This window comes from Jaculus jaculus, chromosome 5, assembly GCF_020740685.1.
Source record: "Jaculus jaculus isolate mJacJac1 chromosome 5, mJacJac1.mat.Y.cur, whole genome shotgun sequence".
NCBI classification, from domain to species: domain Eukaryota; kingdom Metazoa; phylum Chordata; class Mammalia; order Rodentia; family Dipodidae; genus Jaculus; species Jaculus jaculus.
In genome coordinates this window covers 84,584,164-84,606,174 of record NC_059106.1, presented here as the reverse complement: position 1 = coordinate 84,606,174, position 22,011 = coordinate 84,584,164, and the positions used below count along the sequence as shown (strand labels likewise).

The 22,011-nt window shown below is 47.5% G+C and overlaps 2 protein-coding genes across 4 annotated transcripts in view; both read left to right on the top strand.

Moving 5' to 3' along the window:
* Nucleotides 1-473: 473 nt before the first annotated feature.
* Mob3c (MOB kinase activator 3C) lies at nt 474-11,082 on the top strand. The gene is made up of 4 exons (XM_004672156.2): nt 474-577; nt 3,476-3,942; nt 8,633-8,835; nt 9,141-11,082. Exons 2-4 carry the CDS (start codon nt 3,525-3,527, stop codon nt 9,168-9,170), a joined length of 651 nt encoding a protein of 216 aa, XP_004672213.1. The 5' UTR covers nt 474-577; nt 3,476-3,524; the 3' UTR covers nt 9,171-11,082.
* Nucleotides 11,083-16,095: 5,013 nt separating this feature from the next.
* The window catches only part of Mknk1 (MAPK interacting serine/threonine kinase 1), a 45,309-nt gene continuing 39,393 nt past the window's right edge, over nt 16,096-22,011 (top strand). For all 3 annotated transcript variants that reach the window (XM_045150371.1, XM_045150369.1, XM_012952140.2), the window contains exon 1: nt 16,096-16,155. The gene's annotated coding sequence lies outside the window, so the exon portion shown is untranslated. The remainder of the gene's footprint in view (nt 16,156-22,011) is intronic.

Genomic DNA, 22,011 nt, shown 5'->3' with positions numbered 1-22,011 from the left:
AGGGACAAGCGGTGCACAGATGACTCCAGGAGGGCAAGAAGATCCACCATTTATTTATCTGCTCCAGTCAGAAGCAGAGTTTGTCCCCATTTTACAGTCTAGGAACCTGAGGCTGCCTCCTTAAGGAGGCTTTACCTTCAGGGAGGCTGAGGGCCCCCAGATATGGACTTCCGGGCAAGGCCGGGGAGAACAGTCGGTGTACCGGGGTGGGGGGAGCCCCTTTCCCCGCCCCTGCCCGCCCCGTGGCCGCGGCGTGGCCGAGCCCGGGGCGGGGCGGGGCTGGCCTGGCGTCGCCTCGCGGGCGGGCGGGCTGGAGGGCGGCCGCGGCCCGGCGGGCAGGCTGGCACACGGGCCAGGGGACCGGCCGGGTGGGAGGACCGCAGCGGGGCGACCCGGCGAGCGCGCGCGGCCGGCGGGGACCGGCTCTCGGCGAAGGCGGACCGCGTGAGCGAGCGGGCGGGCGGGCGCCCGGCCCGGGCCGCTCCTTCCACTTTCAGTTCTCCTCGGTCTCGGCGCGGCCGGGTCCGGAAGCGACCCCGGCCCGAAGCCAGGCTCCAGCCCCCGCGCTCCAGCCCAGGTCCGAGGCTCCCAGCGGCCAAAGTCGGGGTGGGGGTGGCGAGGGTCGAGGGGGGCGTGTCCTCGGGAGCGGAAATGTCAGACTGGCTCCCCTGGGTCCTACGACCTGACGGCTGCTGGCTAGGGGTCGGGAAGGTGGGGGTGAGCCTCTGCTGTTCTCTTGCATTTTGTCCTGTAGGACGTCCCAGGCTGGATGCTAAATTCAAGCTGGCTCACGTTCTGGCTGAGTTCCTAAGCCAGGCCCAGGGAGGAGCAGGAGGACGCAGTGTTAGAGACAGGAAGGGTCAATCTGGGTGCTTATCTAGGAGTCCAGGTGCCTAGCCGTGGGGTGAGCTATCCACTGCACCACTCAGCACTGAGAATGGGAAGCTTCAAGGGGGATCGGGAAGTAATGTGGGAGGTGTGGGCAGAGGTTTTGTGAGAGACTACCTCAGTGAGGACATGAAGGTGAGGAAGTCCAAGCCTCCATGGACATGCCTTTACCTCCAGGCTTACATATTCTGGGAAAAGCCCCAGTCCTCAAAGTTCTCTTGCAGGAAGATAGGTCTCTAGGTCGGTGATCAGGACACCGAAGGTGCTGTGAGGAGGGGTGAGCGTGTAGGAGGGCAGGAGGCAGATTGGTCTGGTTAGTGAAGGAAATGCTGAGCCTCTCTACTACCTTTTTGCCCCCTATCTTCACCTGGACAGCAACTAGAAACAACAGGGAAAGGGTCCTTTGTGCCTTATCACAGGATGAGCTCCTCCTCGTCCGTATCTCTACTTGTAATTTGCTGTGCAAAAGCAGGCTCTTCATGTCCCCTTTCTGGACCTCAATATCCCTAGTTGTGCACACGGGTTGGCTCACCTGATTTTCTAGAGCTATTTCTACTCTATGCTTCCCCTAAAGTCTGATCACCAGATGTATGCCAGACCTGGCCTAGGCTGGGATGAAGTGGGGACTCTGGAGAAAGCTGCAGAGGAAGGTAGCATTCAGTCTGATGGAGGAGAGGTCAGGCAAGAACCAGCAGGGGGAAAACACAGGCGGGAGAGAGGGGCTGAGGGGCTGTTGCTCAAGGATGGGGAAGCAGTCCAGGATGGCTGGAGATTGGAGGTGGGGCAGGAAAGGTAGAGTGTGTTGAAAGACAGGGTGAGGGCCTGTTATCTGTCAGTTAATGGGTGGAGAGCCCAGGAACCCCACCTAATCAGAATGTGAGTGGTTTTGGAAGCAACTGTCCCAAGCAGAGTTTAAAATGGAGATGGCAAATGAAGTATAGAAAGGTCTTCTTCATTCAGTAGCTCAGGTGCCACCCTGGCACTTCTTTGGGAAGAAGCCAAGGGACCAGGTTAGAAGTGAGGGTCTTCTACATCCTCACACTTCTTTCAAGAGGACGAGGTCCTGCTGGCAGAACTGTTGCTACTGCTCTAATTTTTCTTGTTGTCCCATCCCACCTGCCTGTTGTGGTTATAAGGAAGAACCACTGTTCCAGACGTCTCCTTGAGTTTGATTTGTTACCAGAAGTAACATCACCCCTATATATGCTGTGCCTTTGGTTATACCCAGTTGTCACCTGTTCCCACCCTCTCTTCCCCAATCCTGTTCCAGCAGTTAGCAGAGGTGTGAGAAAGGAAACCCCTGTGATGTTAGCCAGTGTGAGGTCAAGGGCAGGCTTTGTCTGTGGCTCTCAAGACTCATTGTGTGACTAGAGTCAGGGCTCAGACTGACCAGGTTGAGGGCCAAGCCACAGTTCAGTCTGGAGCCTGAGCCTCGTGTTTAGCTTATTCTCCAGCTAATGCTCATTATGGCGCCAGGGTCCATACCCTGGCTGTTTCAGCCTCAGCTGTTACCAGGTCTATATTTCCAATAGTTGACAATCTTGGAAAGATGCAGTACCTGCCTTGAGATGCTCAGAAGTCTAGTTTTATCACAGTAACAAAGAATTTGCATGAGCTATATATCTATGGTGCTAACAGCAAACCGGTATTGAAGTATGGACCAGAACTTAGAACTCCTCCTCTTAGAGGCTCTGCTTGCTTTTCTCCCACAGTCTGTTCTGAACCTGGGATCCTTCAGTTCTAAGAGGCAAAGCAAACATCTCTGAGCTCTTGATGGACCCAGCTAGGTGGGTCAGACTGTACTCCCTCAGCACCTCCTCCCTCAGCCCGTGCTAGACACATCTTAGGTGTGCTGGAAATCTATGGAGTGAGTGCTGGGTACAGAGGGAGGGCCAGTAGCTTGTTCAGGTTGGAGGCTGAAGGCACAGGCTTGGTGTAAAGGTGCGCCAGCCTTTGTCAGAGGAAGCAGCACCCTTGGTGGTCTGCCACCCTCCCCCTTCTCCAAGCTTGGCCTGCAGCCACACTCACTCAGAGGCCACCCAGCTGGCCATTTGAGGGTCCTTTCCTCTTTCAGGGTGAAGAAAACAGAAAGGACATTTTTGGTTAAAAAAAAAAAAACAAAAACCCTTTTTCTCTCTGGGAATCCCCGGTGGCCGGATGGACTTCGGGATATCCCAGAGGAAGCAAAGGGCCAGAGCCCACCCCCTTCCCTTGGCACAATGCAGCCATGCTTTCCCACACTTCACAGCTGGCTCCCAGAGATCATCCTGTACAGGCCTGTAACAGCCTCTGCCATGTCTCTGTGGCTAATAGCAAGTCCCATAAGCCCCTGCTCAGAGCCCAGTCCCCCTCTGTAAGATGCAGTGAAAACAGAGGAAACAAAACCAGATGGCATGTGAGGACACTGAGAGGAGAGCTAAAGCACCCTTAAAAAGGGAGGGGACACTAGACTTGGATGAGGATGTTGATAGGTAGGAGATACCGAGGTCACCCCAAGGCTGACAGCTGAAAAGGAAATGATATATTGGGAAGTCACTGCCGTTTGATGAGTGCTCAACCTACTGTCCCCTGCTCTTGTTCCTGGCAGGACATCCTCAGGTCCCTGTGTTTGGACACACAGCTTCATTAGGCCTGCTATGGCACTGTGCCTAAAGCAGGTATTTGCCAAGGACAAGACTTTCCGGCCACGGAAGCGCTTTGAGCCTGGCACACAGCGCTTTGAGCTGTACAAGAAGGCACAAGCCTCACTCAAGTCGGGCTTGGACCTGCGCAGTGTGGTGAGGCTGCCACCTGGCGAGAACATCGATGACTGGATCGCTGTGCACGTGGTAGACTTCTTCAACCGGATCAATCTCATCTATGGCACCATGGCTGAACACTGCAGCGAGACCAGCTGCCCGGTCATGGCTGGGGGGCCCCGCTATGAATACCGTTGGCAGGATGAGCGCCAGTACCGCAGGCCAGCCAAGCTGTCTGCACCGCGCTACATGGCATTGCTCATGGACTGGATTGAGGGCCTCATCAATGATGAAGATGTCTTTCCCACTCGTGTTGGTGAGTACCACCTGGCCAGGGAGGGTCATCCCCCTTTGTCAGAAGAGGAAGTAGTTTGAGACAGTGTCTTGCTTAATTAAAGTCAAACATTTAACTAGCACTGTCTGACTCCCATTTGGACCTCTTTTTGTCAAAAGCATGAGTGTTAGAGACCATTCCAGCAAGACCATCCTCTGATTCTCAGAACCTTCCAGAACAGGTGCCCCAAGGTATTACATCAGCCTCTATCAAGAGTTCTGTGACTCTTGACTCCAGGAAAAGGAAAGGTTGAGGGTTGGATGGTCCCAAAAGGCATCTTTTCCTCAGCTCCAAGAGTAAGCCCAAGCCATGGGGCCTTTTCTTATCTCAGTTTGGCCTAGGCAGGAAGGATGGAGTCAAGGCAGGTGAGTGATGTCACCCTGGTCTTGCTTCCCCACCCAGGAGCTGAATAGGCATGACACTGTGTTCCTCACAGTAGCTCCACCTGAACTCTGAGCCTTAGCCCCCACCTGGGCTATGGGAGTCAGATGGGTGGGGCAAGTGGTCAAGCCCAGAGAGGAGAAGTCTGAATGCTGAGGGAAGCTGGGCACTAAGTCATGGCTTAGTGCCCATGGCTCCTTCCCAGCACTACTTTGCCCAACAAGTCCCTTCATTTTACACAGGAGGAAACTGAGGCCACAGGAGGGAAAGAACACTGGACTGGGAGGGATTCAGAACTGGAGTTCAGGTCTTGTGGAGCCTAGGGCCCAAAGTCTAGACAGGCAGGGTAAGGGTACAGGACCTGGCCTGGGCCTGAAAGGCTTTCTGGGAGGCAGTGCTCAAGCCCTCTGAGAGCGGTGAGGAGGAAGTGGGCCTCTAGAGCAAGGTGAGCCAGATTCCCCTTTAGTCTACATCCCTGGGTGTGTGTAAGGCCCAGGTATACTTTTAATTGGATGACTGGGTGATTTTGCCATAACGGAAAAGGTGTAAGCCACCAGGATCTCTTCTATAAGTACAGGGGCCTGTGCATAAACTGCCTTCTCCATGGGTCCCAGGGCCTCCTCAGGGCAAACAGGGTCTGTATCATTTACCTCTGAAAGACTGCAACGCAAAGAGGGTTTGAATCCTGCCTGCAACCTGTGCTAATAATAATTACATGGCCTTGGGCAAGTCGCTTCACCTTTACACGCAGCTTCCATATCTGGAATAACTATCTCATGCATCAGCAGTTTGTAAGGATCAGAGGCCAGAGGCGCAAAGGGCTCAGCTCAGAGCCATGTTCACAAATGGCAAGCCCCTTGTGTTAGTGGATGTCTGAAAGAAAGAATAATATTTTCTAACTAGGTCTTGAAGACTTAGCAGTTTTAAACATTGGAAGGCTGGATCCACTCTGTGAATATTGAAAAGAGGGGGTCTCAATGTGGGCCTGGAAAGGGAGGTCAGGATTGGGTCATGAAAGGCTTTGTGCAAAGGCATGAAAGGCTAGGGTGTTAGGACTTAATTCTGAAGCCCAGGCTTTTACTTTTACTTTTTTTAAAACAACTTCATACATGTATATAATGTATTTTGATCTTATCAGCCCCTCATTGCTCTCTCTTATACCCCTCCCATTCCCACTGATCGCCTTCCTGCTTTCATGACTTTGTTTATGATCCACGGAGTAAAATTAGGGTCACTTGCACAAGCAAAGGTGAATGATTTTTTAGTGGAGTACAGGCAGATTGCTAGTGGCTCCACCACTGAAGAGCATGATTCCCTCTCCCTCAGCAACTACTAACTGCCGTAGTTACTCCAGTGGGAGTGGGGTCTTGTGATCCCCCTCCCCATGATGTTGATAGGCTCAGTCTTGTTCAGAAAATCATAGCAGCTGTGAGTTCATAAGTGTAGCACCCATTTTGCATCCAGAAGACAGAATTCCACCACTTCTCATTCTCTTGCATTCTTCTGCCCCTCTTCTGCAGGATTCCCTGAGCTTTGGAGGGGTGGTTTAGATATCTTGTAAGTTACATAACAGTTACTTCTTCTCCACAATTTTGTTAGCTATGCATTTCTGCATTAACCTGCTTATTGCAGGAAAAAAAAAAAAAAAAAACAACTTTGTGATGGAGGCTTAGAGCAGCACTAATCTTTGGATACAAACATAAATATTTAAAAGGCAGTTTGATAGCATGCCCATTTAGCATAGCAGCAGTATTAGGTTCCCCCTTAGGGCTTCTGTCCCTAGCCATGGGCTTTTGACCAGTTTTACAGTATCATGCATGAATTCCCTCCTGTGAAGTGGGCTTCAAATCCAATCAGAAAGTGGTTGGTTGCTCCCACAACAGTCATGCCACTGATGTACCTATTGGCACATCTTGCCTGGCAGGTCAGTCGTTGAGCACACAGGATCTACTGCTGGGTAGGACTGTTGATGATCTTTTCCCCCAATAGATTACATAGTACTTTTCAGTACTATGAAAGATGGCGAATAGGGTGGAAGCTTCCAGCTCAATTCCACCCTGGCCTTGGGATTTCCAGTTAAAATTGATGGCTTTTAGAAGCAGCCTTATCTACCTTTGTTTAATTTCTTTTTTTTTTTTGGTTTTACAAGGTAAGGTCTTTACTACAGCCCACACTTACATGAAATTTAATATGTTGTCTCAGGCTGGCCTTGAACTCATAACAAGCCTCCTACCTCAGCTGAGTGCTGGGATTAAAGGTGTGTGCCAGGGTATTACCATGGGATTTTTTTTATAATCATAGAAAATGTTAATAAAAATTGAGGAAAAAAAAGGTGTGTGCCACCATGTGAAACGTGATTTTTACTTTCTTTGCAATATCTTTCTAAGGATCAGTAAGTCTTAAGTTTTTTTAAAAAATTATTTATTTGCAAGCAGAGAGAAATGAGAGAGAATAGACATACCAGGGCCTCCAGCTGCTGCAAACAAACTCCGGATGCATGCACTACTTTGTGCATCTGGCTTTACGTGGATACAGGGGAATCAAAGCTGAGTCCTTTAGCTGTGAATTTCTATGGCCCCTATTGTTTTTTAGGTGTGTTTGTTTTGGAGGTGGTCATGTAGTCCAGGCTGGCCTTGATACTCCTGCCTCACTCAGCCTTCTGTAAATGCTGGGATTAAAGGTGTGTAGCACCACACCTTGCTGCTTGTTTATTTTGTAAAATTCTTATTTTTAATTACTTATTTAGACAGAAAGAGAGTGAGTGAGTATGGGCACACCAGGGCCTCCTACCACTGCAAATGAATTCCAGACACATATGCGGTTTTATGCATCTGGCTTTACATGGATACTAGGGAATTGAACCGGGCCATCAGGCTTTGCAAGCAAGTGCCTTTAACTGCTGAGCCATTTCTCCAGCACCTGTTTACCTGATTTTTGACACAGGGCCTCATTCTAGCCCAGGCTGACATGGAAATTACTCTGTAGCCCGGACTGGTCTTGAATTTACAACAATCCTACTACCTCAGCCTCTTAAGTGCTGTTGCTCGGATTACTAGCATGAACCACCATGCTCAGCTAATGATAGTCATTTTAACCAGGGTGAGATGGAATTTCAAAGTAGTTCTAATTTGCATTTTCCTGATAGTTAAGGACAGTGAACACTTTTTTAAAAAATACTTATTAGCCATTTGTATTTCTTCTTTTGAGGATTTTGGATTGTTTTTATTTTTTTTTTAGTTCTTTGTTTTATAATCTAGTTATTAATCCTCTGTCAAATGTATAACTGGCAAAGATTTTTCTTCTATTCTAGAGGCTGCCTCTTCACTCAGTTGACAGTTTTCTTTGCTGTACAAAAGGCTTTTGGTTTCTTTTCTTTTTTGATTTAATTTTCTTTTTAGTTTTTCAAGGTAGGATCTTGTTCTAGCCCAGGCTGACCTGGAATTCACTATGTAGTCTCAAGGTGGTCTTGAACCCACAGTGATCCTCCAAAATCTGTCTCTTGAGTGCTGGGATTAAAGGCATGTGTCACCACTCCCAGGAAGGCCCAGACTTTTAAAAACTGGCACCCATGCGTTAATGCACTTTGTTTTAGATTTGTTTAGGGGAAGATGATGTACCCTGTAGATACACAGATTTCTGGGGAATAATTGAAAATAAGGAAGAAGACCTATATATCAGTGGCAATGAGGCACCTTCAGATCTAGGCTTCATTAAAAAGGAAAGTGTGGGGCTGGAGACATGGCTCAGTGGTTTAGGCGCTTGCCTGCAAAGTCGAAGGACCGAGTTCATTCCCCCACTACCTATGTAAAGCCAGATGCACAAGGTGGCACATGAGTCTGGAGTTTGTTTGCAGTGGCTAGAGACCCTGCTGTGCCCATTTTCTCTCCCTTCCTCAAATAAATAAATAAAATACTTTATATATACATACATATACATACATACACCAGGCATGCTGGCACATGCCTTTAATCCCAGCACTCAGGGTGGGGGCCAGAGGTAGGAGGATTGCCATGAGTTCAAGGCCACCCTCAGACTATAGGGTGAATTCCTGGTCAGCCTGAGCTAGGGTAAGACCCTACCTCAGGAAAAAAAAAAAAAAAAAAAAAGGAAAGTGTAAGGGCTAGGGATGAGCTCAGAGATTCAAGACCCTAGACTTACACACCAGCAGTGCCCCCTCCAAAAACAGAAAATATGGCAAGTGTGCTGCAAAGGGTCTGAAGACTGCCTTGATGGGGATAGAATTTTATTACCAGGCTGTTTGTTGATCCCTCCTTCTCCTCTCTACTCTCAGGAGTTCCCTTCCCCAAGAACTTCCAGCAGGTGTGCACCAAGATCCTCACCCGACTCTTCCGAGTTTTTGTCCATGTGTACATCCACCACTTCGACAGCATCCTCAGCATGGGGGCAGAGGCACACGTCAACACCTGCTACAAGCACTTCTACTACTTCATCCAAGAATTCAGCCTGGTGGACCAGCGGGAGCTAGAGCCCCTGGTGAGACCAAGTCCCTACTTCCTTCCACTCCCAAGGTTATCCTCTAAGAGTTTCAGACCCAAAGGCTGCCTGCTATCAGCAGTTCTAATACCCAAGTGAAGAAATCAAGGGAGGCAACTTATTTAACAATAGATGCTGTACTTTAGTAGGGCATTTTGCCAATGTCAGTTTACAAACAAAGATCTACAGCCTCGTGTTAACGTTAGGGGAGGGAAGAGCCAGGCTCAGTAAACTCTGTGGTTTGGGAAGAGATTGCTTGGCAAGCTGAGCTGAAACTAACGCTTCTCTACCTTGTCTCTCTACAGAGGGAGATGACAGAACGGATCTGTCACTGAGCCCAGGCCTGGATATTGTCACTTGTCAGGTGGACCATCTGAACAGTGTAGCTGGGGGAAGGGACCCTTAGAAGTCTGGTGGTAGAGAAATCTGAAGGTCCATAGGACCCTTCCACATACTCACTTCTTCTGGACTTCTCAGATGTTTGCCTGTATGCCCTCCTGACTGCTTGTGGAGAAGGGAACTTCAAGCAGGCAACAGAAGGAAAGGAAGAGTTAAACCTCTCTCATTACATCTGAGAGTGGGTAGGTTACCAGATTTCTTCTCTTATACTTGACCCTCCCACCCTTCTATGATGGTTCCCAAGTCCATTTGGGAAATGAGGATGTGGTCGAGGTAATAGCAGAAAAGGTGGGAGTGAGTGCTGTGTGTGAGCAAGCAGGTGTGTGTGTCCATGTTTGTGTGAAAGAAAGAGAAAGGTTGAGACTTTTAGCTGTAAGATTTGTTTGTGAGAGCTAGACCATCCCTGGCGCGTACATAGTAGGACCTTCATGTTGAATGGATGGGCAGGTGGATGTGTGGATGAATGGGTGAATGAAAAGATTGGGACCATGAGACCATGACCACTGTAAGAGTAGTAATAGCTCAGTGCCCTCCCTCAGGGTATTGACCATGTGTGTAAGTACAGAAAATGTTGTTGTAGATGTAGTTGATAAGCTCAACCATCTTCCATCAGCATAAGTCCTGGGGAGCTGGGTGGCAATTGGAAGGGGGTGCCTGACCCTGAGTTCCTTAACCCTGACATACTATGTGGGGTTCTGATTTGCTCAGCCAAGAATGCTCATGACTTGTCATTTCACTCATCTCTCTGCCTCTAGGCAGGCCTTATGATAGGGATCTCCTGGGTTAGAGTTGATCCCTCATGTCCCTAAGTTCCCTGGCTCTTGAACTGGGATTCACTCTAGTCTATCTCCCAATCTTCAGACATGATCTAAAGCTCAGCACAAAATACTGGTTCAGCCCAGACAGCCAGTAGAAATTGAACTGGGAAATCTGGAGTTGTATGTCCTATCCTGGGCCACTGAAGATCATGTAGTTAATGAAGAGTTCCCATCCTAAAAATATCTGCCTTCTTCCCAACCATCCCTAAGACATTCCAGCTAGTTGGATCTCAGCATCTCCATTCATAGAGGCTGGGATGTTCAGCCAGCAGCCCATTCCTTACCTCACTACCTCCATGCTGAGCCATATGCATAGAGTTAGGTAGGAAACTGAGGCAGAAATTGGATTCTACCCTCCCAGAGCTTCTACCCTGAGAGGCTAGGATAAAAGACCAGAAAGATCTGAGGATCATGCTATATCAAGTTGCGAAGGAGGAAACTAAAGCTGGAGGAAGAAGAAGAGACTGCCTAAGGCCTCAGGATGAGGCTTTGGTGGAGTTGGAGTCAAAACCACCAGTCTGACTCCCATATTAGAACCCATTGATTGCCATGCAGAGATACACATGGAAAGAGGATTTGACAGACCCTCTCCAGGACGGACTATTCCTGCTTTGAGTAAGGATGTCAAGCCTGATGCCAAAGAGCCCCAGCACCCTTTGAGTTGCCTGGGGTTGGCTGCTGAGCCAAGCAAGCCTCTGAAAGTGTGGCCTAGAAACTGCCTGCCTGCCTGCCTGCCCTCTGAGGAAACAGATGGGGCTCTTGGGACCAGACATCTGGACCCGGGACTTCTGCTTTTGCTGCCTCCAGAGAGGATCCCAAGGGACACCTGCTGGCCTGGCAGCTTTGCCAGCACTTCTGAACTGAGGAGAGTGGGAGATTCCCCCAGAGTAAACTACACATTATGCAATGCATTCTAGGTTGTGGTAAGAGCTGGTTGAAGGGAGGGGTTGGGGGAAAGAAAAACTATTTTTGTGAAATATAGGGAAGACTTTATTGATATTTTTGGTAAAATAAAAGGCAAACTAAAACACTTGTGGGAAACTGTGGTCTGGGTGCCACATGGCTCTTGGCAGACTGTGGGAGAAGCTGGGCCAGCATGGGTCTGGCTGGGCATTTTGCCCTGAGATCCTGAACAGTAATGAAGGCTGACTGGCATGGTCATGCCTGGCCAGCTCTCCAGGGTGAGGACATCCAAGTTCTCTCACAGCTCTGTGAACCATAGACCAGGCTAAGCTAGAACCCTTGAGGAGGGAAGGGCTGGCCCATGCCTTCGAGGGGCTCAATCTGATGAGGAATCTTTGTTTCAGTTCAGGGTACCTGCCACTGGCTATTCATGCTGTGCCCCCTGCTTCTGGGTAGTTTGGATAAACCAATGGATAAAAGGGGAGTGGGAATATGCTGCAACCCTAATTACGGGAGAAGAAGCCATTCTCAGGAGGAAGATGATTGTTGACTAGAGGTCAAAGGTAGGACATAGAGCTCATTCAAGAGCCTGGGCCTCAGGAGATTCCTGGGTCTCTGCTCTGGTCTTTCTGTCATTTCACTGCTCCAAACCACAGGTTACCCAGACAGGCATTAAAGCAACTTGATTCTTTTTTGTTTAATATATATGTATTTTTTTAATTTTATTTTTTTCTGATTTTTTAAATTTATTATTTTTTATTAACAACTTCGATGATTGTAAACAATATCTCATGGTAATACCCTCCCTTCCCCCACTTTCCCTTTGAAACTCCATTCTCCATCATACAGCTTGATTCTTTTTTTATTTTTATTGTTGCTATTATTATTATTTTTCAAGGTAGGGTCTCATTCTAGCCCGGGCTGATCTGGAATTCACTATGTAGTCTCAGGATGGCCTCAAACTCTCAGCAATTCTCCTACCTCTGCCTTCCAAGTGGTAGGATTAATGGTATGTGCCACCATGCCAGGCTTTAATTCTTTTAAAAAATATTTTATTTATTTATTTGAAAGAAGGAGGAGAGATAGAAAGAGGCAGACAGACAGATGGGGGGAGAGAGAATGGGCATGCCAAGGCCTCCAACCACTGCAAATGAACTCCAGATGCATGCACCACCAGCTTATGTGGGTACTGGGAATCAAACCTGGGTCCTTAGGCTTTGCAGGCAAGTGCCTTAACTGCTAAGCCATCTCTCCACCCCTCCCCCCCCCCCCCAGGCACCTTGATTCTTAAGAATCAGCAAATGAAAACAGCAGGGACTTTCCTGGGAGGTGGAAACCTGGACTCTTTCCCCAGCTCAGTCCCCAAGGTTCCATGCCAAGTCTTTTCCGCATCTAGACCACCATTTCCCACCTTTTTCATTATCAGAAGGGAGAGTGAAGATTTAATTGAACCCTAAGCCCACTCTTCATTACTCAGGCCATGAACATGCATAATAGTAACAATCATAGCTAATGTTCACTATGTCTTAGGTGGAGTTGTAAGGATCACTTACAGTATCTTTTTGTTGTTGTTGTTTTATTTTGTTTTCCCAAGGTAGGGTCTCACTCTCCCACCCAAGTACTAACCAGGCCCAACCCTGCTTAGCTTCCAAGATCAGACAAGATTGGGTGCACTCAGGGTGGTATGGCCATAGACTAGGATCTCATTCTCTAGCCCAGGCTGACCTGGAATTCACTGTGTAGTCTCAGGATGGCCTCAAATTCAATCCTCCTACCTCAGCCTCCTGAGTGCTGGGATTAAAGGCATGTGCCACCACGCCTGGCACTCACAGTATCATGGGATCAAGTTTATCTTTAGCCAGCTGTCAGCTCCCCTCCTAGCCCTCCCCCCAGTATCCTTCCCTCCTTTACTGCTCTGTGATCTCAAAGGCCTTCCATTTTGTTGCTCCTTCTTCTGGCCCCACATTGGAAGTACAAAGCCCAGCGTTCTGACAGGGTGCTGTGTGTATACCTCCTATGGTGCACCACTGTCTCAGTCACTGGACAAGCTCAGGCTGGTGGAAAGGCCTGTAGTGGGTTCATGATCATTTTGAAATATACACGCAAGTAAAAGTAGATTTATCTCTTCTAAAATATTTGTTTGCAAGCAGAGAGAGAGAGGGAGCGAATGAATGGGCTTGCCAGGGCCCCTGACACTGCAAACAACTTTCAGATGCAGTGCCACTCTACACATCTGGCCTACAGGGGCACTGGGGACTCTAACCTGGGCTTTCAGGTTCTGCAAGCATGCACCCTCAGCCACTGAGCAGATCATCTCTCCATCCCCGACCTGGGATAAACTTTTTTTTTTTTTTTTTTTTTTGTCGAGGTAGGGTCTCATTCTAGCCCAGGCTGACCTGGAATTCACTATCAAGTCTTGGGGTGGCCTCGAACTCATGGTGATCCTCCTACCTCTGCCTCCCAAGTGTTGGAATTAAAGGTGTGTACCACCATGCCTGGCTTTTTTTTTTTTTTTAAGTTTTCAGAGGTAGGGTTTTGCCCAGGCTGACCTGGAATTCACTAGATAGTCTCAGGGTGGCCTTGAATCCACAGTTATCCTACTTCTGCCTCCCAAATGTTGGGATTAAAGGTGTGTGCCACCTCACCTGGATGAGATAAATCTTTAAACAGGAATGTCTGTAAATACATCAAGAAAGCAACACATGCACAAAAAGTTGTCTTGAGATATTAAGAGAAGTTTTAAAGAGGACAGAGAAAAGAAGAGAGCTAAACCTTAGTGATGCCAGAACAAAGAGACCTCTCCTCCAAATGGGCAGCACCTAGCAGGGGAGGCAATGTATTGGTGGAAAAGTGGCAGCTGCTTAGGGAGCCAGGCTGAGCTTTGTTTTCCTGTTGGCTCAAAATCCTACCAGTCTCTGGGGCAGGGAACGGGAACCCTGGAGCAGAGCATCCTCCTGTTGTGTAAAGGATACCTCGTCACCCTTGTCTCAGGAGCCTCTGAGGTTCCCTGCTGCCACTCTGCAAGGAGCCATGAAACATGTAGCATACTAGGTCACAGGCATGACTGGAGTTCCACATGCCTTGGAGGAGCCCTCCTTCCTCTGAGGCCCCAGAGCATTCATACAATGTTAACTGACCTTGGCTGCCATTGGGAGGCATACCAACTTTGAGAATCTGGATTAGAATACAGGCCTAGGGGCTGGGGAAAATGGTCAGTGGGTAAAGTGCTTGCTGCACAAGCATGGGGACCTGAGTAGGTTCCTACCTAAAATGCCAGGCATTCTGGTGTGAGCCTATAATCCTAGTGGCTAGGGAGGCAGGACAGAAAATCCCTCTGGGTAACTGGCTAGCTAGTCTAGCCAAATTGGTCAGCTCTAGGTTCAGCAAGAGACTCTGTCTCAAAGAATAAAGTGAATGATTGAAGAAGACATCCAACATTTACTTCATCAATGGGAATGTGTGCCCACATTCAAATATGGATACATATACACACACACAATTTTTAATTGTCTTTAGTAAAAATGAATACAGTCCTGAGTGGCTCAGACCCAGTTGGTTCTTGAGAGACATAAGCCTGGAAAGTGGTAAGTGGGAGAGATCAGGATAAACAAACTTTAGGTTAGACTTGGGGATTCAGAAGGCTGGGGAGAGAGTTACCTCTAGCTTTCACTTTGCTAGACTGGAAATCTAGTGAAGTCCTGAATGTTCCCCAACTTCCAAGATACAAGTGAGAAGACAGCGCAAAGAGGAAGAGGTAAGAAGTATTTGTGAGGCCAGTGATAAAAGGTGCAAGAAGCTCTTTAAGTACCATTGCTCACCAGACCCTCACAGCAATCCTGAGTCAGGGAGGGAAGGGATGCTTACTTCCATCTCACCAAGAAGGAAACTGCCAGTGCTGCCCCTCCCTCTCAGGACACCTGCAGACTAGGGAAGTAGGGCAGGGGAGCTGGTTGAGGTATAAATCTAATTACAGTTGTTTTTCTCTGGGAAATGAGCATTGAGTGCATATATATATATATATATATATATAATTTATTTGAGAGAGAGAATTGGCACATGAGGGCCTCTGGCCACTGCAAACCAACGGAGATGAATATGCCACCTTGTGCATCTGGCTTTTCCTGGGTGCTTTGGTTTTGTTTTTTTTTTTTAATTTTTATTAACATTTTCCATGATTATAAAATATATCCCATGGTAATTCCCTCCCTCCCCAACCCCGGTGCTTTGGTTTTGTTGGCAACTTTGGTCTTGCTGGCAAGCACCTTAACCACTAAGCCATCTCTCCAGACCCTTAAGTTTCTTTTTTTTTTTTTTTAATTTTCTTTTTAGAAATTTTTATTTGAGAGATAAAGCGAGAGAAAGAGGCAGATAGTGATTGAGAATGTGTGCACCAGGGCCTCCAGCCACTGCAAACAAACTCCAGACACATGTGCCACCTTGTGCATCTGGTTTATGTGGATCCTAGGGAATCAAACCTGGGTCTTTTGGCTTTTCATGCAAGTGCCTTAACTGCTAAGTCATCTCTCCAGCTCCTAAGTTTCTTTTTAGAAAAAAAAAAAAAAAAACTACTACTGGTAATGTTTTATTCAAGCCTTCATGTAAAATTCTGGGCATATAGACCTTTAAAGAAATTTTACAAAGCCATGCATGGTGGTGCACACCTGTAATCCCAGCACTCTGGAGGCTTAGTTAGGAGAATCACGAGTTCGAGGTCAGCTTTCTGGGTTACACGATGAAATGAGTGAAGGGGGAATTTTAACGGAATTAGCCTCAGTTTTAGAAAAAACTAGTGGCATTTCCTTATATTAAAGGCATTTAAAAATTCCGTTCTAGCACGCCGAAGCTCTCAGTAAATATTTACACCTGCTGGACTTCCTCCCTCCAGCTTCTCAGGAGCTTCCCGAAGCTGCAACTCCGGAAAAAAATAAAATAAAATGCATAAATATAACGTGGAAGGGAGCTAAGCCATACCCACCAGCCAGTAATCTACCACCCGTCTCGGACTACGCCTGCACAATTTACTTAGCTAGCCCCCCGCCGCCCCCCCTGCACGCGCCGCCGTCAGGGCGCAGGCGCGGCTCCGCCCCTCCCCGCCCTCTCCGCTTGGGCCCGCCCCCCGCTCTTAGCACCGCCCCTTCCGCGTTCTCGGCAGCCAGCCGCAGGCGGGGGTGCGCGCGTCCGCTCCCGGTGGTCGGCAAAGGTAAAAGTGACCCCGCGAGGCGAGGCGTCCCTCCGAGTAGAGCGGGGCGGGGGTCGCGAGTGAGCCGGCATGCCCGGGAGGGGTCAGTCGGGGCCTTCCGAGCGGCTCGACAGTGCGACCGCCGAAGGGGACGTTCTTTGAGGACTGTCCTGGGGCTCCGCCTGTGCCAAGACTGGGGACTCAGCCCGTGCCTAAGAGTCGGAGCTCAGTTTATGACAGGTCTGGGTGTCTTGGGTTGGAGCTCAGCCTGTGCTGGTTTTGAGCCTCAGACCTAACTAGGAATCAACTCCAAGCTGTTGCCGGACACAGACCAGCCAGCCCACTGGCACGAATAGTTTTGTCATATGAGGAATTTATAAAATTTATAAAATGTTTTCCGTTGCTTTAAATTAGCTGTTAACCATTTATCTTGCAATCCACTATTTAAGAGCTCCGGCCCCGTGCTAGTGGTTGTCTAGGGTCTAGGGGTAGGAGTGGCAGGTCCTGTGTCTCTTCCTTAGCGTCCAGGCCATCTGGAAGACCAAAGCCCACTGTGAGGACAAGAAGGGAAGTGTAGAGCTGAGGTTGAATAGGATTGCGTGTAAATTGCGAGGAAGAGTATAGAAACCTCTTGTTTGATCCTTGTTATGTAAGTAGAACTAAATACTTGATTGCTGTGATTTTTAAGAACAAGAGGATTTTTGGTCTGCAGTAATTTAGAGAAGCCTTGTGGAAAAAGCTGGTGTAATCTGGGTGTTGAAGTCTCCATGGGATTTACACGTGGACTTGACTTTGCAGGATGAGAAGGGAACTACACTTGCTGACCAATTGCTGGGCACTTGATGCATAGCATCTCACTGAATCTCCAGGCATTAGTGAGAGGGTTTTAAACCCCCTATAGGACCTGGGCTGGGAAGGATGTAAAGAAGACCCAGGGTTGAGGTTTTATATAGAACTGAGCCAGCTGGTGGCTTTGGTACCCTTTCCCCCTACCTACTCTCGCCTCAGCTTTTCTTTTTTGTAATCCAGAGTTGGCTGGGACTTTGACTATGTCTGAGAGTCATTTACTGCATTTAGCAGACTTTGGCAGTTGGAGGGCCTGGCAACCCAGATTGTATGAAGCCGCACCATGGGGGAGAGAAGCTGTCAGACCAGAAGCTGGTGGATTGCAGCACATGCTCAGCTACAAAGAACATGGTCTCTTACATGGTGGAGTATTTCAGTAATGTGTTACTTTTGTGCCCTCTTCATGGGTGCTCATGTGCTCTCCCAGAAGCTTTGCTCTGACCATGTTATAGTTCTGGTAGTTGGCTTCACTGCATGCTGTACTGAATTTGGACTGTTTAGCCCCATAAACAAGTCCATGCATAACATTCCCACACCTCTGCCTTCCCTGTTTCACTTTATTTTCCCAAAGCTGTGCCCTGTTCCCACCAAATATCCCTCCCTGCTCCAGCCTCTGCTTATATCCCTTCCTCCTCCTCATCTTTCAAGGCCTGTCTCTCTCTCTGGACCTCCTTGGTGGAGCTTCTCATTCAGCTAATTAGTTCTGCCCACTCCAGGCTTTTTTTTTTTTTTTTGAGTTAAAGTCTCACTCTAGCCCAGGCTGACCTGAAATTCACTGCTTAGTCTCAGGCGGCCTTGAACTCATAGTGATCCTCCTACCTCTGCCTCCTGAGTGCTGGGATTAAAGGCGTGCACACTCCAGTCTTTTGTAGCAGAGGCAGAACTTTGAGTGGCTCTTTCTCATCACAGTCTGCCTTGAGGTACATCAGCCAACATATACTCGAACTCCAGGAACTGTTTCTGTTTAATTCCTCCTTTTCACGGCACAGGGCTGGCACATATTAGGTCTCTGCAGTGTTTGTGGTTAAATGAGTCAGAGATACTCATTTACTCGCTTTGGTCCTTGTTTTACAAGCTGTTGGGTTTGGAAGAAGACTTTGTGGTGGTTTTCCTTCACTTTGTGACTAAAAAGGAGGGCCCTAGTTTAGACTGATGATGCCCTACTTACGTGCATCAGGGCATGGAAGTTCAGGAATTCTGCATGAGCCAGGCTTCTTCATTGCTGCCGCTGCTGGTGTTCTCAGCCCCAGGTCTTGCCTTTGCTGTGAGTTTGGTTGCAAGAGAAGTTGTGCTCTGTTCAAGGAACCTGTATGGTGTAAGATATAGTTCTTCCAGGGGAAAGCTCACAGGTGGCTGACTAATCAGTTGATCTGGCCTTGGCTTTTGTAAACAGCACAACAGTAAACAGTTCCCATTTGGAACCAGCAGCTACACATTCACATTTTTCCTTGCCAGCAGCCCCAGCATATGGAACAGAAAGGTCTTTGTTGATTGTAGAAAAATATATATTGTTGAAGGGAGAAGGAGCTTGAGAACCATCTGGTTCTACTACCTTCACTGTACAGGCAGCGAAAGACCCAGAGAAGGGAAAGTACTTGACTGAGATTTCACAAGGAATCAGTGAAATGGTCAGACTGCTTTTTACAACCTACTCCACTGAATTAAAAAAAATTTGAATTTATTTCTTTATTTTTTTTTTAGATGGAGTCTCCCTGTTACCATACTGGCCTACAATTACTAAGTTCATGTGATAATCTTGTCTCAACCTTCCACATATATGAGACTACAGACATTGATATAACCAACATTTATTGAGTGTATACTATGTGCTTGACACTGTTTTAAGTACTTTATTTTATAGACTCAGAAACTGAGGAAGATAGTAATCATTCAGATCATTTCAGATCCCATGACTCTAGATTTTAATATGGTTTTAACGGCTGCCATTTATCTAGTGGAGTGGAACAGTTCTCCAAAGATCTTGCTCCCATAATGAATCAAATCTTTTCATATTAGATTGAAAAAAATCTTCATAGAAAGATCCAGGACTGAGTTTTCCTAAACCTGCCTGACAACAATAGGAGTTATGTCCCAGCAGTGACTGCATGCTGAAGAGATGTTGTGACAGAAGCTCAGGATGTGTTGTAATGATGGATAAAGGCATGAAGCATATGCACATGAATGTTAATGTGGTCTTAATTTATGAATATAAATATACTTCCAAAACTGCCCATTGGGCTGGAGCTAACTCAGTGATAAGGTCCTTACCTAGCATACACAAAACCCTTGGGTTTGATCCTCAGCACCACAAAAATTGCCTGTTGGGGCCGGAGAGATGGCTTAATGGTTAAGGCGTTTGCCTGCAAAGCCTAATGACCCAGGTTCAATTCCCCAGTATCCACATAAAGCCAGATGCACAAGATGGCACATGCATATGGGGTTTGTTTGCAGGTCCTAAAGGCCCTGGCATGCCCATTCATTCTCTCTCTCTCTCTCTCTTTTCCCCTCTCTCTCCTTGCAAATAAATAAAAATTAACCCAGGCATGGTGGTACATGCCTTTAATTCCAGTATTTGGGAGGCTGAGGTAGGAGGATTGCTATGAGTTTGAGGCCCACCTGAGACTAATTCCAAGTTAACCTGGGCTAGAGCAAGACCCTACCTTGAAACACACACACATAAAAAAATTGGGGCTGGAGAGAGAGCTTAGCAGGTAAGGCATTTCCTTGAAAAGCCTAATGGATTCAGTTCCCCAGTACTCAATAAAGCCATATGCACAAAGTGGCACATGCATCTGGAGTTTGCTTGCAGTGGCTGGAGGCCCTGATGTGTCCATTCTCTCTGTCTTTCTTCTCTCCCTCTGCTTGCAAATAAAAAAAAACTTTTTAAAAATGCCTGTTATTCAGACAGCAAAATGTATAGTTTTAGGAAAAACTCAGTCCTTGATCTTTCTTTAAAGATCCCCAACCTAGGGCTGGAGAGATGGCATAGCAGTTAAGGCTCTTGCCTGCGAAGCCTAAGGATTCATGTTTGACTCTCCAGGTCCCACGTAAGTCAGACACACAGTGACACAAGTGCACAAGGTTGCACATGTGCACAAGGGGCGCAAGTGTCTGGAGTTTGATTGCAGTGGCTGGAGGCTGGCACATCAGTCCTCTGTCTTTCTCTCTTTCTCTCTAGCATAAAAAAAGAAAAGGTAGTTTATTGGGCTTGCCTCAAAAAAAAAAAATCTCCAATCTAACATGGAAAAAGAGTTGATTCATTATGCACACAAGGAGCATTTGCTATGTACAAGCCTCTGGTATTGAGAAATACACACCACCAACAACATACTTTCTGGTCTTCTGTAAATTGTCTTCTTCAGGCCTTCTCCCTTCACTGTAGTTGGTAAGTACTTAAGTAACTGAAATCAGGCTGACTTTGATAGATATAATAAGGAATGTAAACAAAGTGGGAGTATGGGCAAAAGAGAAATCTCAGTGTGACTAGAGGATTCTTGGAGGCAGGGAATTTAGGCTGGACCGTGGAGGGAATTCATTCCTGGGAGAAAGAACAGCTGGAGCCATGTTCTGGAGATGGAAATACACGTGTGCATTGAGCATGCACGTGCACACAGATGTGCCGGGAAGGGAGGGGCTCTGGTGAGGAGGGGACATAGCTAAAGCAGTGCATGGTGGACTAAATGTACAGAGGGGAAGACTGCTAGCATCTGTTAAGTGTCTGCTCTGTGGCTTGCAATGTGGCACATGCTTTACACTATAATTAATCCTTACAAACCCTGTAATAGAGGGGCATTTATCCCCAAGGATGAAGAAACCAGATCTCAGAAAGATTAAAATGGCTTTCCCAAGGTCAAGTAACTATGAGTGGACAGTGTGGCTCAGACCTCTGAGGGTTAAGTTCAAGACCCATGTTCTTTTCATTATGCTGCAGAGCTCTGGATGCTGTGACTAGGGTTCTGTTGACTATGGCTGTGGAACAGGGGCTGACTGGAGCAAAAAGAAGCTCCCAGAATAGGGCCATCAGTGAGGAGGCTTACACTGTGAGGCAACCGCCTTTAGAATGGGCTAATAAAAAAAAAAAATAGAATGAGCTAATAGGTGAGCATTGTGGCAGCTCCCATGGTGCTATAGATCACTGCACTGCTGTCCTTAGCTCGTGTAGAGGCTGTGCACACCCTGATATTTCAGGCACAGATCCTGAGATGGCAGTTGGAGTGTATTTGGGGAAGTACCCCATGTGACACACCCTGTTGCTTCACCTTCTCACTGTCACATTCAACAAGAATCTTTAATGGAGAACAGGGTGCTGCCTTGCAGCCAGGGAGCTGGCATTTGGTCCTGGTGTTTATTTCATCTGCAAGTCCTCTGGCTCAGCCTCCTTCCATGGAATAGCAGGCTTGGGCCCCTCTTGAGGTCTTCTATCTTGCTAATGCCATGGGTTGCTTTTTTCTTCCTGGCTTGGGGCAGTCTCAAGGAATGGCAGAGAGGATGAACCTGGGTTCAGAGAGACATTCCAGCCTTTCATCTCTGAAGGAAGAAAGTAGATAGAGAACAGACCCTAGAGTTGGATTGCCTAGGTTTAAGTGTCTCTGTCACTGGCTCGCTATATAATGTGGCCAAGTTATTTAACTCTGCCTATTCTCAGTTTTTTCATCTATAAAATGGAGGTACAAACATGACTGGCACTATGGAGTTATGAAAACTAAGATGACATTAAGCCACACAGTGCTTAGCAGGTAGTAGATGCCCAGTGAATGTTAGCTATGATAGTAACAATTTAGCTATTACATTAATACCCAGTTTGGTGCTGATTTTATACAAACGGTATTTGTTAGGGCCATGCTCCCCTGTGTCTTACTGTGACATTGTTATCAGCTTTCTTTCCATTTCTCTATCAAGAAATTTAGAAATGTTAGGTCATTCCATCACAGAGTTGCAGAGCATGACACCACATTAGGTACCTGCAGGAAAAGACTCAATTAAAAAAAGCCAGTAGCTTTGGGCTGGAGGGATGGCTCAGCATTTGTCTGT

Coding starts and splice junctions, on each gene's coding strand:
- Mob3c (XM_004672156.2), top strand. CDS start 3,525: ATGGCACTGTGCCTAAAGCAGGTATTTGCCAAGGACAAGACTTTCCGG. Junction 3,943..8,632: donor TGTCTTTCCCACTCGTGTTG/GTGAGTACCACC, acceptor CTCTACTCTCAG/GAGTTCCCTTCCCCAAGAAC. Junction 8,836..9,140: donor AGCGGGAGCTAGAGCCCCTG/GTGAGACCAAGT, acceptor GTCTCTCTACAG/AGGGAGATGACAGAACGGAT.